This window comes from Lepus europaeus, chromosome 20 (assembly GCF_033115175.1).
Source record: "Lepus europaeus isolate LE1 chromosome 20, mLepTim1.pri, whole genome shotgun sequence".
In the NCBI taxonomy this organism is placed as follows: Eukaryota; Metazoa; Chordata; class Mammalia; order Lagomorpha; family Leporidae; genus Lepus; species Lepus europaeus.
In genome coordinates this window covers 52,977,666-52,994,825 of record NC_084846.1, presented here as the reverse complement: position 1 = coordinate 52,994,825, position 17,160 = coordinate 52,977,666, and the positions used below count along the sequence as shown (strand labels likewise).

The 17,160-nt window shown below is 40.4% G+C and overlaps 1 protein-coding gene across 4 annotated transcripts in view; it reads right to left on the bottom strand.

The window, feature by feature from the left end:
* Window positions 1–7,904: 7,904 nt before the first annotated feature.
* The window catches only part of SGCE (sarcoglycan epsilon), a 71,481-nt gene continuing 62,225 nt past the window's right edge, over window positions 7,905–17,160 (bottom strand). For 2 of the 4 annotated variants that reach the window (XM_062178874.1, XM_062178879.1), the window contains 2 exons: window positions 10,824–10,867; window positions 7,907–8,186 (listed from right to left, as the gene is read on the bottom strand). In XM_062178874.1, the coding sequence (XP_062034858.1) occupies window positions 8,170–8,186; window positions 10,824–10,867 (61 nt within the window). In that variant the 3' untranslated portion in view covers window positions 7,907–8,169. Of the gene's footprint in view, window positions 8,187–10,823; window positions 10,868–17,160 lie in introns of all 4 variants that reach the window. The other 2 variants (XM_062178875.1, XM_062178878.1) reach the window with 2 other exon arrangements.

Sequence of the window (17,160 nt, the reverse complement as noted above, 5' to 3'; positions counted from 1 at the left end):
TAGCTTATGGATTACAATGGCTTCCCCCTCCCATAACTTCCCTCCCACCCGCAACCCTCCCCTCTCCCGCTCCTTCTCCCCTTCCATTTGCATCAAGATTCATTTTCAATTCTCTTTATATACAGAAGATCAATTTAGTATAAAGATTTCAACAGTTTGCACCCACATAGAAACGCAAAGTGAAACATAGTGTTTGAGTGCTAGTTATAGCATTAAATCACAATGTACAGCACATTAAGGACAGAGATCCCACATGAGGAGCAACTGCACAGTGGCTCCTGTTGTTGACCCAACAAATTGACACTCTAGTTTATGGCGCCAGTAACCATCCTAGGCTGTCGTCATGAGTTGCCAAGGCTATGGAAGCCTTCCAAGTTTACCGACTCTGATCATATTTAGACAAGGTCATAAAAGACAGAGTGAGGATAGTAACCAATGATCCTAAGAGTGGCATTTACCAGGTTTGAACAATTATACAGCATTAAGTGGGGAAGAGGACCATCAGTACACACAGGTTGGGAGTAGAGCCATTGGTGGTAGAGGTTATAATTACAAAGGAATGAGGCCCAAGTGCACTAGACAGGGCCTAGAACAAAGGACAGAGTCATTATTAGAGGAGCTAAGAAAGGTGCTGTCTAAGCTACAAGTAATTTTTCTGATTGAGAGGCAAATAGAACCTGATAGAAGGGGCTTGATAATAATCTGGTGGGCTTTAGGCCTTGTAAATTCAGAGGCCCAGGCGCTATCTTTTATGAGGAATCTAACATTGATGTCATTGTATTATCTAACCTGTACACTTTATTCAAATTTTACCAACTGTTTTGTAAGGTAGCTTTTGTGATCCAGAATTTGGTCTAAGATTACACACTGCATTTGGCTGTAATGTCTCTTTGGTTCCTTCTTTCTGGATTTCTTCAGTCTCCATGATATTAACATGGATTAACAGTTCTACAGAGTGAGACTGGTTGTTTCATACCATATTTTCCAACTTGATATTGTCAGCTTCCTTCTTTAGACTCAGGATATGCCTTTTTGTTAGGACTATCACTGAAACAGTGCTGCATTCATTAGGTGCATGTGTCAATCTGTCCCATAACTGGTCATGTTAACTTCATCACTGGGTAGAACAGCGTTCTCAAGGTTTCATCTCAGGAAACTTCTTTTCCTCTTTGCAGTTGCTGTGGGTTGAACTGCGCCCCCTACAAGATATAGTGGTCAAAGCAAGGTCTCAAGCAGATATTTGCACGTTTGTGTTCATTGCAGCATTAATCACAATAGTCAAGAGATGTCAATAAATATTCACCAACAAATGAATAGACAAAAATGTGGCAAATGCCAACATTTGACTATTACTGTAGTCTTTAAAAAGAAATCCTGTCACATGCTATACCATGGATCAACCTCAAAGATGTTTTGCTGAGTGAAATAAGCTGATCACAAAAGGACAAATAACTGTATGATTACACACATAGAAAGTATCTAAAGTATTGAAATCATAGAAACAGAAAGTAGAAAAGTAGTTATCAGGGTTTGTAGGGGGAGGGGAAACACTTGAAGTTTAACGGGTCTAGAGTTTCATTTTTCCAAGATGGTAAAGTCCTAGAGAGCTGCTGTACAATGTGAATACGTCTGTGTTCCCAAACTACCAACATACAGACTTTAAAATGTACATATATACATATATACATACATAGAACTCAAACAAAAATGGCTAGAATGCCACAGGAAAGCAAAAGCTCATCCTCAATGGTAATCACAGAAGTATTGGTTGGATGAGGTTAAAGTACCACCCAAACCAGCTATTTCTACACAACACATAGAGTACTGGCTGCCGACCACTCTGTTGGCCCTCTCTTTCCTATTAGTCTTATTTTCACTCCAGATTCAAGGATATCAGTGGAGAGCCCAGCCACCTCTATCTCAGCAGCCCCATTAAAATTGAATTACAACTCACAGGCTCTTGCACTTGAGTCCCTACTACTTACATGGGAGATGTGGATAGAGTTCCTAGTTCCTAGCTTTGTCCTAGCCCAACCCCTGCTGGTATAGGTATCTGGAGAGTAATCAAATTGAATAGAACATTTCTCTCTGTCTCTTCATCTTTCAAAGAATAACAAATAAATTAAATTTTTTTTTCTTTTTTGGACAGGCAGAGTGGATAGTGAGAGAGAGAGACAGAGAAAGGTCTTCCTTTTTGCAGTTGGTTCACCCTCCAATGGCCACTGCAGCCGGCTCATCGCGCTGATCCGAAGCCAGGAGCCAGGTGCTTCTCCTGGTCTCCCATGCGGGTGCAGGGCCCAAGGACTTGGGCCATCCTCCACTGCCTTCCCGGGCCATAGCAGAGAGCTGGCCTGGAAGAGGGGCAACCGGGATAGAATCCGGCGCCCCAACCAGGACTAGAACCCGGTGTGCTGGCGCCGCAAGGCAGAGGATTAGCCTGTTAAGCTATGGCGCCGGCCAAATTAAAAATTTTTTAAATTGAACCAAAAAAGCCCTACATGATAAACTAAGATGAACTGTGCCCTATACATTGGATGTAAGAAGATCTGACCACAGAAATCTTTATGGCATGTGGACAATATTTAAAAATGTAAAATTCATTAATCAAGTAACGAGATTTTCACAAAATTAAATACTATTATAATTTTATAAAATGTCAACAAAATATCATCCTTTGTATAATCACCAGATCCTGGGAAATATCTAACTTCACACATATTATCCTTTTTGCTAACTATTGTAGGAACTGATACACTTTGGCTGCCCCATTAATGTTCAGGTTATATACTATCAGCTTTCTCATCAACTCCCAGAGTTTCAGTGACTACACCAAGATGATTCATTAAACATTGTACCAGCCCAGATCTCTACTCTGAGCTTCAAATTCATATGTCCAGTGGTTTACTTGTCACGGTTTTCTCAAAGGCGCTTCAAGCTCACCTTGCATAGAATTGAACTTACAGTTTTCCTTGATTGAGCTTCTCATCTAGTACTGTATGTCACAATGGATAGTATTACCTTTTGCTAAGAAAAACTCATATGTGAAAATCAGTCCCTTTCTGTTATTTAACACCATTTCCAAACTACCAATGTCTTAACAACTATTATCTTCTTTACCTCCTAAATAGCTCCTGAATCTCCCATCCCTAGCCTAGTCAAAGCTACCATTTCTCAAATTGTACCTCATCTACCCACATCCCCTCTGCTTACCTGCTCTTTCTGTTCTCTATATTATTGTTGAATTGCTTGTATAAAATACAAATTATGGCCACATTACCATCTTTCTTAGAGTCCTTCAGACTTTATTATTGTTCAAGTTCATGCATGGTGTGGTCCTTCCCACCTCTTCCATCTCACCTTCCCACCTCTTCCATCTCACCTTCCCCTACACTTCACCAAAATCCTCTCCTATTGTTGATACCCTGGCCACATTGCACTTTCTGATTAAACCCTATACTCACTAACATCTCTTCTTTTTTGACAGAGTTAGACAGTGAGAGAGAGAGAGACATAAAGGTCTTCCTTCCATTGGTTCACCCCCCCAAATGGCCACTATGGCCAGAGCCAAGCCGATCTGAAGCCAGGAGCCAGGTGTTTCCTCCTGGTCTCCCATGAGGGTGCAGGCGCCCAAGCACTTGGGCCATCCTCCACTGCCTTCCCGGGCCACAGCAGAGAGCTGGACTGCAAGAGGAGCAACCAAGACTAGAACCCTGCGCCCATATGGGATGTCGGCGCCACAGGTGGAGGATTAACCAAGTGAGCCATGGTGCCGGCTCCAACAGCTCTTCTGTTGAAAGGACTTAAATATGATCTACCTGCCTCAGCTATTTGTTGTTACTTCTCTTTATGAGTTTCTACTCATCTCTTTTATATCAGCACAGATTTCCTTAAGGGAGGTTCTCCGACCTTGCTAACTAGGTCAAGTCTCCCTGTGCTCTTATTGTGCCAACTACTTTCCCTCACAGTATTTATCACAATTGCAGTTCAACATTTATTTGTATGCCTGCCTATTAATATTTTTTTCCAACTGAATTTTGATTTTTCCTCATTTTTTAACAGGTTTAATGTATTTGCAGATGCAATTCTAAGAATATAATAATATCCCCTTCCTCCCTTCCCTTCTCCCCCTCTCTCCCTCCCACCATCTTTCCTGCTTTCAATTTTTGAGATTTTTAAAAATTTATGTTACAGTAAAACGGTTAATACTTCACTAAATAAGTTTTACAAGCAAAACTTTAGTGGTAATAGGCAATGGCTATAATCAAAAATTTAATGGAAAAATGACAATTTCACCAATATACAGTAAATTTTACAGTAATCAAAGATCTTAAAACTACAGTAGTATAATATTCTTAACCATTCATTTGACAGAGGTATAAAACTAAGTTTTACAAACTGTATTTGCCATTAGAATGTAAGCTCTATGAAAGTAAAGTGATAATTTGGCTTACTACTGTATTGTTAGAAAACTGCCTGCCTCATATTAACTTATTAATTATTGAATAATTAAGCAAACGGTAGGGGCATTACATAGGAAAGTTCAAATGCAAGTCTGTAAAGCTGCTTCATCACAGGATGGTTTTCTTAAAGGTTTTTATCCTTCCACTTCTTGAGTGTCCTCAAGACATGAGGCTACAAGAGACAGCTCAAACCTTGGACCACTGATCCCATGGGTCATGCAGCTAACCCACTTGCTATATCTGCATTGACAGCACAGGATTTGATGGTATTTTCTGTTTACACATTTTATAAGTATTCTCTTAACCTCAAATTTAGCCTTAACAGGTTTTTTTTTTTTAAGATCATTAAGGTAGACATGCAGATATAAAATCTCTAATGTATATTCTGATCAATAATGTTTATAATTTATCTATAAATGTTTATGAGGCTTAATTTGCATTAATGCAGTTGGTCATTCTGTCTACAGATCAACAATTTTTTTGTTGAATACTGCCCAAGGTGCAAATAAAAGCTGATGGGGGGTGGAAATAAAGCACACAATTTTGGTGGGCAAAGGCCATTGTTTTAAAAAATCATGGTCTCTTAGTTAATTTAAGGAGGATGTTTACAGGAAGCTATAGGATGATGGGAAATCTTGCAACCTCAGGTATATATCACATGATAACTAAACTTAGATATTTGCCAGAGAGAGGTCATCAGTCATAGGAGTGACTATACCTCTTGGAGGATGGAAAAGTCACAAATGTTTAGGGACATTTGGAATCTGAGTTTACTTGACTCTTTAAAATAAAGTCAGTTTTTGGGAGGCAAGGACACACTAAGGCCAATTAAGAAGGTGTTTTAAGTTCACTATGGAGCTGGGGGGAGGGTGGCATTGTGGTGTAGTAGGTTAAGTCTCTACTGCATCGCTGGTATGGCATCCCATACAGGCACAAGTTTGAGACCCAACTGCTCCACTTCCATTCCAGTGTCCTGCTAATGTGCATGGGAAAGCAGTGGAAGATGGCCCAAGTATTGGCTCTGGGCTCCTGGCTTCATCTTGGTACAGATCTGGCTTTTGCAGCCACTTGAGGAATAAACCCGTGGAAGGAAGATCTACATCTTTCCTCTTTCTGTAACTCAGCATTTCAAATAAGGAAAAAATAAATATTAAAATAGAAGTTCACCACTGGGGCCCCAAACTCATCATATTTCATTTGCCCACTATGAGGGTGTAGGGTCGGGATAGAAATACTCAGCATGTAGCAGTATCCACTTTTTTTTTTTTTAACTCAGAAGTAAGTGTTATTAGGGTCACAGCAACCAAGAGGCAATTATTTATACTCTTACCACCCAAAATAGTAAATTGGAGGCAAGATTACTTTGTCAAGGGGGGACTGCAGTGACTCAAAGATTGGTGAGAGATGCTAGCCAGTGTTTTTTATTCCTACCCAATTCTTCAATATGGTCAGTGCAAAAACAGATGAAAACTCTTAATTGCATTTTCCTATCACCACAACAGCCTCTTTTCTAGAAGCAATTGATAAAGTCTCTGACTCTGGTTTGTTCATTATGTGTTATTTTCTTGCTGCTCATTTGGACTCCAGGAACAACACGATTTTACCTGGCAGGTGTAACATTTTGTTACCTCTCTGGCTCTGAGCCACAATCTGGTCCTCTGGAGTCCTGATGACTCTTCCTCCCTTCTGGGATATGGGATCCAGACAAAACACATTTACAACCTCAACTGATCACTCCAGGAGCACAGCACATGGCTATACCCCATCTGTTTCGAGAAATGACTAAAAGATACTCATTTTGAAAGAGTTGTGGGGAGATGGGATTGGGATGGGGGGAGAGAGAGAGAGAAAGAGAGAGAGAGAGAAAATCTTTCACCCACTGGTTCACTTCCCTTATAGCCACAATGGCTAGTGCTGGGCTAAGCGGAAGCCAGGAGCCAGGAGCCAGGAGCCAGGAGCCAGGAGCTTCTCCCTGATCTCCTGTATGAGTGCAGGGGCCCAAGCACTTGGGTCATCTTCTGCTGCTTTCCCAGGCCATTAGCAGGGATCTGGATCAGGAGTGGAACAGCTGGAACATGAACCGTACCCCTATGGGATGCCAGCATTGCAGGCAGCAGCTTAACCTGCTACGCCACAATGCCTGCTGAAAAGATACATCTTTATGAAACAAGAGTGGAGGAAGTTTGGCCCAGTTTGGGAAACCAGTATGCCATTCTGGAGTTCCTGGGTTGAAGTTCTGCTTCCTTTTCAGCTTCTTGTTGACATGCACTCTGGGAGGCAGCAGGGTACCTGGGTCCCTGCCACTCACATGGAAGGCCCGCATGGAGTTCTGGGCTCTTGGTTTCGGCCTGGTCTAGCCTTGGCTGTTGTTTCTGGAGTGAATCAGCAGATGGAAGATCTCTCTTTGTCTGTCTCTGCTTTTCAAATAAAAAGAAAGTATCTACATCCTCTCTTAAGTCCCAGGGAAAGTAAGGGCTAGTGCTGTGGTGCAGTAGGTTAAGTCATGGCCTTTAGTGCTGGCATCCCATATGAGTCCCTGCTAATGCACCTGGGAAAGCAATGGAAGATGGCCCAAGTCCCTGGGACCCTGCACGCATGTGGGAGACCTGGAAGAAGCTCCTGACTCCTGGTTTTGGTCTGGCCCTAACGTGGCTGTTGTGGCCATTTGGGGAGTAAATCAGCAGATGGAATATCCCCGCTCTCCTCTCTGTAAGTCTGCCTTTCAAATGAATAAATCTTAAAAAAAAAAAAAGTAAAGGATACCAATGTTGATGACATGATAGTGGGAGACAAACTGCTGCATACACAGTAGCAGACTTAGATAGCATTTGTTTGACCTCTGACCAACTAACAACTAACAGAGATCTGCCTTGAGCGGAGTAAGGCAAAGTCTTCAGCTTGTCTTGTTAAGGAAGCTGCCCTGCCAGATGACCAGATGGCTACATTGATCCAACAGAATCCATGGAGCAGACCAACAGAGCACCTGTTGGAATTTCTCTCTATGAGGAACTCTGCTAAGTCTTGAACATAGGAGTTACTGGAGAGGACACAGGTTCTGGAGCTAATTCAAGTTACTTGTGTAGCAGCTCTTGGCTTGCTAAGACCAAACATGTAAAGTCAAGTGGGTTTGGAACCTGGGCTGCCCAGCATGAACTGGGTGTCTTCAGTTTTACATCCATAAAATGAGGTCCACCCTACAACCCACTCCAAGAAGTGCTATATAAAACCAATGGCTTCTCAGGCCTCCAGAGTTAAAGTATTATTTAAATGGGTTGCGCCCTTGGAACACAGATGTGTAGACATTCAGAACATTAAAAGGTAGCACTTAAAAAAATCTTGCTGAATAAGGATGAATGCAAGAACTTCTTCCTAGCGACTGAAAGATTTCCACAAACAGGAGGCAAACACTTTCCTGAAGTAACTGTCACCAGACATTAGGGTTCATTAATAATATTTATTTTAAAGATCACTTTTATTGTAACAAATATAAAGTCATCAATGTTTTACAAATTGTCAAAAATGCTTTAAGTACAAAAAAATAACATTAGTAAAATGAAAGCCATGTTGTATTATTTGGTATACATTTAATACTGTCAACATGCACACCATATGCCAGAAAAGCTCATGCATTATTGGAAGAGAAAAGAGGTAAGATATAACTGCTGTTTTGTCTGATTATAAATTCATTGCTTCAGTCAGTTTTCTCTCTTCAGGAATACCATTTACCTGCAATGTGTAAGAACAAATACAGGCATGAGTTAGTTAGGGCATGAATGTGGTTAGATTTTGAGCAAACAAATTATTGAAAGGAGAAACTTTCTACCTTCCTAAACGTTACAACGCCTTGTTGCTCTGCATTTAGTTTTTAAAGGACAAAAGAAACAAAGGGAAAGTTCTAAATTAGTCCTCTCCTTCTTGGACAAAGCTATAATGTTTTGTATTTCTCAAAAGGTACGGTCTGCAAGTTCCTCCTACAATAAACAAAAAGAAAGAGCTTGGCTGCGGGATATTTGACTGTACCTTTTAATCGTGGCTTTTAAAAAATATCATGTGGGCTGGAAGGGTAGAGAAAATGTGAAAACCTGAAGGGGCATCAAACCTAATGGCTTGGGCCTCGTCCAAAAGGTAGGGCTATTGTCAGCTTTTAACGGCTCTATTATCCCGGCTAGTGCTCAAGTCTGGGCATACAACACTAGCAGCTGGCTCATTTTTAAACTTCTGTTGAGAATTTAAAAAGAAAACAACCAACTTAATAAAGCAAACTTCAAAAAAGCACTCTCCTCTGCTGAATTCCATACAGGTAGTTACAAATAAAATCATCTGCCACGTAAGAGGCACGCTCTGTGCCTCAGCTATCTTCATAAAGCGGTGACACCAGCACAGCGCTTTGAGGACTCGGGAAAAGCCGTTGTTCTTTCATGCTAATCGTGCACAAATGTGGCTGCCTCTTGGCAGGACTGGAAGAACAGAAGAGCTGTGGTACACAGCACCAAATCCACACATTTGCAGACAGAACAGAGTAATTTAAAAATTGAGAAACAAACTTTTTTTTCATTTGGATATGTGGCATGGGAATGGAAATAAAGAATGTAACTGCCCACTTAGCTCCTCTCTGCAGTGGGTAAGACCTACTCAGTGGTAAATGGGTCAGAGGCAGGAGCAGGGTTCAAAATTACCAAAAAAACAAAAAAAAGCTGGGGGGCTCTTTGCCTTCAGCACTTAGATACCTGGAGACTCACTGATAATACAGTGATGAAACAACCAAGGGGAGATAGTGCATTGTAGTCAATAGTATGATCCAAATTGCAGAAAAACAGAAAACAAGAGGTAACAGGCTATTACGTTAGCTAAGAAAAATCAAAGCTTTCTAGACTCAAATAAAATACTTGCTCCCCAAAACCTGTTTTAGAAAAAGATAGTTTGGAAAATTAGATTGAACAAGTAAATAATATCATCCCTACTAACATCTACTAAAGTTTCCTATCTCCCCTAATGGGTAAATAAGTGAAATCCCAATTTTTTTAATACTCAAAATAAATATTTACTATTTTTCTACAAATTATCTCCCTTTTATTCATTCTGTGCCTGAAACAATGAAGAATCCGAAGACAGAAATCACAGAAGAGATGGAGGTGGACGAGGGTGATGAGGAAGACATTCATTCTATCTTTCCATTATAGAAATATTCTTTTAAATTCTTTCCCCTTTTAAAAAAGTAGCCATGAAATTAGTGGTAGTAAGGATTCATTTACTTTTTTTTCTTTTTGGGTGAGAAATATTCATAAGAAAGTCTGTTCCTTCCTTAATCTTCTGAATGCTTACAAAGTACCACTACCACATCGATATGCTGAATAGTCTTGCTTAAACACGTTACCGTTTAATGCCAACAAGTAACCAAAACTGTGGGGAAAGAAAATCTCTGACAAACGCTGTCTTATAATTAAGATGTGATGGAAAATGTTGTATACTTGCCTCAAATCTTTGAAAAGTTGTCAAACGAAAATCTCCTTAAATTCCCGAAAGCAGTAATAGAGAAGATCATTTTCAATGAAAACATCCAATACATTTCTACCTGTGCCTGATGTTTTTCAGAGACTTACTTAATGGCTTCCCTGCCACAATGCCACTATTCAGACTTCGAATTCCACTCCCAACTTACATTTGTAAGACTTCTCTTGCTTATCCAAAAGAGTTAACAAAAGCATTACTGGTTGCCTGGCAATTAGAAGTAGGAATCAACCACTAATTAGAAAACAATCATGAATAAGTTATCTACTCAGCACTGAGATGAATGAAATAATTGGCTGTGGAAAATGTTTAGGGACACTTGAAAGAAATAAACTTGAAGAAAGCAAGTCTTGGGGAAACAGAGTAGTGCTGGGAGAACTGGCCGCCATCTTGTTGTCCCACTGGTCAGGTGATAACAGCTTTGTACCAGGACAACCACTTCTCATTCATTGCCCTGAAGACTGAGTGATCAGTCACAATGGTTTCCTTTTGTCAGAGCCAGCCTCAAGGTGCCCACTTACTGAGACAAATGCTGGGTGCATCCAAGCCAAGAATCTTTCAGACCAAGGGAAGAGTGAGGGGCAGTGGTGAGGGAAGGGAACTGCATTCAGCCCCCTTAATTATACACAACCTGCATGGATGCTTTGCTCTACGATTATGTACCCTATGTTCACACTCTGATGCTAACCTATGCAATAATCTATTATGATGAGATTCCAAGTCTGACAAAGAGATGACACAACTGTTTTGTCTTATTGGGTGAAGCTATAGCTTAATAAATTATATAGTGTCTTAATCACCTTCTAATCGATTAGCTTTATGTATAAACAGCAACTGGTTATTTTTCATACTCACCTGTAGTCTGCTGTTGGGGAATCTGAGTCTGATGTGGCAAGTTCCTAGAAATGATGGACATTTTTGAGTAAAACTATGTTTGTGTATGCAAATGTGAACACAAAAACAGACATATCAGAACGGAAAACTGTACCGGGAGATGGGCCCCCAATCACATAATCCAGCGCCCTCTTCCCATCATGAGTTTTCAGAGGAGGAAACTGAGCTTATAATGTAGGATATAGAATAACAGCATATAATATAATATGACACATAAAATTCTAGGACATTCATGGTATTGTTACCACATGCTCTGTTTTAAAGTACCTCACATCCTCACATTTAAACTGTATGCCCTCTACATGCTGTACCCATAAACTACCTCTAACAACCCTAACAGGCAGGAGTTACAGGATAGAGGCCTGGAGGTCTACGGTCATGTAGCTGGGGGTGGGTGAATAAAGAATGAATACAGTGATCTCAGCCACAGCTTGTGTCTGCACCTTGAAATCCTTTGGATTCAGGTCATTCACTATCCCACACCTTGGCTTTTTTAACCTCCTGCCAGGGAATGGCAATGGCCACCTACTCAAGTGTACTTCGAAGTCAAAACGTAGTTAGCATCTTCAACATTCCCTCTCCTTGAATCCCCACAGTCCACCACTGAGGAACTTTGAACATTTCTCCTCAACTACATTTCAATCTGTCCCCTTCTTCCCCTTTTCCATTGCTAACTTGGTTTCTCACTTGATTCCCTGCAACTGGTCTAACTTATTTCCTCATTCACATTCCTGCTCCCTTACATTCTGATCTGCACATTTTTGGCAGAATTATCTTCAGGACACAAGTCTGATTACATCAGTCAGATAACACTTGTTTCAGTGTTTCCTTATACCTATCCGCAAGTTAAATTTCAGGTTTCTTAGTGGGGTCTAAAAATTCTTCTATATATCTGCTCCCTACACGGAGTGGCCTTGTTTGCACAAAACACTACCACCGACCACCACAGCCGCTGCCCTGTCTTTCACCCAACCAGCTTCCATTTGGCTTTGCAAACTCAACTCAAAACTTGCTACAGAGGATATATGTTACTCTTATAAACGTTCTCACAGGAATGGTATTTAAACTTTCAACATTATTTTCAACTTAAAAAGCAATACAGCTCAAGAACCCCACCTTCTACACTCACTCTCGAAGCGTGTCCCAATTGGGTTAACATTTAGCATGCTCTCTCATTCACCTGCTGTCATTGCACTTCTCTATACATCGTATTTAATTGCTCTAAAATGCCTTATGAAGGAGACTCATCCCATTTTGTTTAGTAGCCCCAATGGTAAGCATGCAATGTTCTTAATGAATACATGCAATAGTGAAGCTCCTTAAAGACTCACATAGTACATATGTCTTCATTAACAAGGAGATAAACTCAGTTTCAAATTTTGATATTAAAATTAGTTTATGGAAATACATATTTCAGGTTTTTTTTTTTTTTTCAGAAGAAACTCTAGGAGTCAGCCCGTTGCTATGAGTAAGGTTTGATACAAGCCAGGGATTTTCAAAGTTTTTTTTTGTTTCTCTTCAGCACTGAAATTCCTCTTAATTGAAATCCTAAGCAGAATTCTGATGCACAAAAGAGACAAAGCCGAGGTTGCCTGGATTGACACAAGGAAGCTAGGAATCCTGCCAGCTTTACTTCCTCTGCCCCGTATGCTGGCCCCTAGACATTTCTAAGAAATCCCCAAGAAACAGAAATTGAAAACCACTGATTTGAATCATTTCAGACAGGCAAATATTATGTTTCAAATTCAACAATCTGCAGCAGGAAACACTGAGTGCTAGTTAAACACTGTTTAAACTCAATCTATAGCTAATATCTTTGAGCGATTTAAAAATTTTTTTTCAGTTCCATTTTAAATATACTACTAAGGAAATGACAAAATCAATTCTAATTCAATTTGAGACAGTTATATAATAATTTATCCCAAAGACTACACTCTTTTTCACTATTAATGATTAGTCTTATTTATTCCTTTTGTAGTCTAAGGGAGTATTTATTTTGGTTTGCTTCTTATTTTACTATTTCACACAATGTACTTATTCATATTGGTTTTGTTTATGCAAAAAGATGAATTTATAAACCAAAAAGATGAAATAAGTTCTAGATTTAAAGGAAATATGGAAAAGGAAACATTTTTATTACCAAAGTTGAAACACAATTACATGGACATTTGGACATTTCAGATATGGTGAAAGGATGTGTTTTATTTGGACTACTGAGGTACAACTGATTTGGGTCTAGTGTACATACACTGACCCAGTGCCTACTCTGTAGACATGCACACAGCACACACAAGCATCACCCCTTTCCTTGTCATCTCTACCTCTATCTAGTGTATTAGCAGATGAAATTAACATGCTTTGACAAACCACAAACAGCCAAGAGAACAAGGAAAACACAGAACTGTCAGAGTTCAGACATGGGCAGGGGCTGATAAACAAAGGCACAGATTTTTTGAAAATCTCTCTTAGATCAAGAATCCCCTTTGGATGAGACAATGAGGACCTCTGCTTGTCCTCCCAATTTACCCTCTGAGGGATACAGCTTGAAAACCTCTGACCAAGGTCAAGCCAAACCCTCTAGCCTCCAGTTTGCTTCCCTGCTACACTGCTAAACTTTCTCAGTCATTGTGGCCTTGTCGAGGTGAAGAACAATGGTCGGTTGAGAAAGCACCACACACAAACTAGCAACAAATGTGGGGAAGTTGCACCAGAATGAGATTGTGTGCCTTGTATTGCCTTGGGGATTCAAAAGTATCTGTAGTGCTTGTCCCAGATGGGTAAGTTTGAACAATGCACATACACTTCTTGCAATTTCAATGGAAACTTTAGAAGAGTTACGTCAAAAGTGCTTAAGTGTACAAAAACATGCCCAACCAAAAATATGTTGAGATTGAACGCCCCCTTCAGTCTCCAAGGTGTGCATACACAGCTCTGCTTTTGGACGTGAGTGTGAGTGTTAGCATACTAGAGTATCTATGATGGGCATATCTGGAGTTGTGTGTTCCATTCAAGAGTTGAAGGGAGGCACCTTCGTAAGAGCTCTGCTTCAGGCAAACTGGAAAAATGCCTACAACGAACTGTACTACAGTTAAGACTCAGAAATGCAGGAAGAAAGTGGGAGTATTCCCATCACCCTGTAAAAGCTGGCTGTTACCACCAATTACGCGGGAGAGTGGGGGTTGACTTCAAAAAAGGCCCAGTAATCCTTCAGAGAAAGGGCCTTTATGGTCATACACTACTCAGAATAATTATGTTATTAATGGACCAACTGAAAGGTTATTATGTGTAAACCGCATTATTTAGAAATTTAAGAAAACTATAATTCTCTGAATTATTAGCATTAATTATTTTCTAATTTTATTACCATTAATTACAGGCACTTAAATAGGAAACTGTGTAAATTAGTCACTGTACAAACTTCTTTCTTTGAGAAAGCAAAGGTAATAACCTGCAAAGTAATAAATAAGTGATTTGGGGGGAGTACACAATTACTTGCTATTTGTATGACCATATCAAGGTAATTTGCCATTCTTAGATACCCTGTAGAGTAATTCTAGGAGTAAGGTTGATGATTATCATCTGATTATTTTGCTACTGAAAGACTCAACAGCAAAGTGGTTTGCAGAAAGCTACACAATCTGTGCCAAACTTGAAAAAAAAAAAAAGACTTTAGTTACATGGAATATAAAACGTTTCTTCCTTAAATTACTATGCAGTCATTTAACAATAAGAAATAATACTATGTTTTGCAATTTCCCAATTATTTCAGCAAAATTTATATTTCTCAAACCTTGAATGCTCCACACCTTTCTTTTTTTTCTGTAAAATGCTGAGTTGGACCTCCAATTATTTTTACTAAGGGATCAGGCCATAATTTGGAACAAGGAAGGAGACAGAAGTTCTCAAAGAAATTGGAAACATCACCCTCATTTACAATTTCTAAACTGTAATTTTAAATAAAAGCAATGCGGTATTCTACAGGAAGTCAAAAGGAAAAAAGAGAATTCCATTGCTTATAACTTTCCCCCCTGCTTGTATAAGCCAAAAGCAAGCTTCTCACAGCTTTAAACAGAATATGAACCTAGAGAACCAAAACATATCAAGTAATACAGCACCTATCACTTGCAGTGTCTACTCACTACATTAAGGTTAATTGTTTGTTTGTTTTTTGTTCTGTTTTAAGTCAATGGCTCTTAAAAATCCCTGACTGCTTGGAAATTCTTGTCAACAAGAAATCATTATCCAGGTCCGCTGACACTGATAGTAGTTTCTATTCAAACTTAATTGTTTATTTATGAAGCTTGACTAGCAAGCTGATTCTCATATATTCGCAAAGAGAGGGCAAACACAAAAATACATAAATAAAAGCAAAAATAATTAGTTACTGTCTTTAATTAGAAGCCTTAATTCTACTTTTATATTTGTTCATTTGCAACAGATTGAGTACAACATACCTCCTGTTTTTTGAAGAACACCCAATTATCCAGGATTAGGTATTATGTTTAGTATAATGAATAAGGAAAATTTTTATAGCCAATTAAAATCTTCCTGGAAAATGTGTGGGGCGCTTTTCCTGGCTATGCATAACACAAGGGTCCTTTCTGAAGATGCCTCCTACTCAGGAAAAATCAACTGGTACTGAAGTTGTTGCAAGAAAAGAATAAAACAGGCAGACTATCTCCCTCAAAGCAATGCAATTCATTATGAATTTAATAAATTCTTTTTAGAGAATGGAATGTTTGGGAGCCTCCGGTCAATGCCCCTTTCCCAAAGCATCAAATGGCAGAGTGACCACCAATTCTCGGTTGCTGTCAGCTTTTCAAATGTGGGTGCTTTTCTGCCCCATTCAGGCACTGTTTTCTAATCACAGCTCTAAGCTCTCACTTCTCCACACCATTTTGCCCAGGAAGTTTAAGGAAGTATAGAAGAAAAAAACAAGGAACAAAGTCCCGTGGCTGAGAAGCCCAGACCCACTGACGGCCCAAACCTTCTGATGTGCAGAGACTGCTGCTGCTTCCCACGTTCACACAGACCCCCGGGCGACTCGGGCAGAAGTGGGAATAACAACCCATCCCCACTCCCCCCAGAAATACCAGAGGCTCTGGATCTCCCTTTAGTCACTCAAATCAGGAACAAAATCAGCAATTGCCAAACTTCTTGCTCTGCCATGACCAGGTGCTTCCAACCCAGGACTCCAGCGGGTCTGGGCTGTGACAGCCACAGGGGGACTCCCACGGGCAACGTGCTTGTGACCAGTTAAGTTACATTCTCCCACAGTGCTCCTCTGAGGATCTAAATGACCTGGAATTTTTTTTCCCCCTTTAGGTTATTTCAAAGGTTTATCTTTGAAGGATGTTAGGCAAATCTGTAACAGATTTCTGATGTTAATTCCTGAGAAGACTTTGTTCACCGCCATAACCCCCAGTCACAATGACTATTTTTTGGGGAAAGCCAGTTTAAGGATTAATGTATACTGTGATTTCCAGAAGTGGGCTGCAATAAGTAAAGGGACTGCCTAGTGAGGAGAAAATCTTTCCAACTATTAATGGCAGCACTTACTCCCTGGCAACACAGATGAGGAAGTACAGCAAACAGAAAGCCGACTGGACAAGGGGAGTGGGTGCTGTCAGAACACTAGGCTAGTGCTTCTCGGGGCTGCCCAGGTCACGGGACGTGGACCGGGGGGGACCCAGGAAACCTGATGCTTGCCATGTCCTAGACAGAATCCTGGAACAAGAAAGGAGCATTAGTTGGAAAAAGAGTGAAATCTAAGACAGGCTGAAGTGGAGCAAACAGTATAGAACCCACACTGGGGCCTTCCTGTGGCAAAAGGACCATGGCACTGCAAGATGTTCATGAGAGAAGTCATGGAGCGGTGTCTGATTCCCTGTATTATCTACGTAACTCTCCTGCCTTGAAAAGTGTTCCAAAACAGAAAGTTTATTAAAGAATAAATAGATAAGCAAAGATCAAACTGAACTGACCTTACATTCTACAGCGGATATATATATATATATATTTTTTGACAGGCAGAGTGGATAGTGAGAGAGAGAGAGAGAGAGAGAGAGAGAGACAGAGAGAAAGGTCTTCCTTTTTGCCGTTGGTTCACCCTCCAATGGCCACTGTGGCCGGCGCATCGTGCTGATCCGAAGCCAGGAGCCAGGTGCTTCTCCTGGTCTCCCATGCGGGTGCAGGGCCCAAGGACTTGGGCCATCCTCCACTGCCTTCCCGGGCCATAGCAGAGAGCTGGCCTGGAAGAGGGGCAACCGGGATAGAATCCGGCGCCCCAACCGGGATT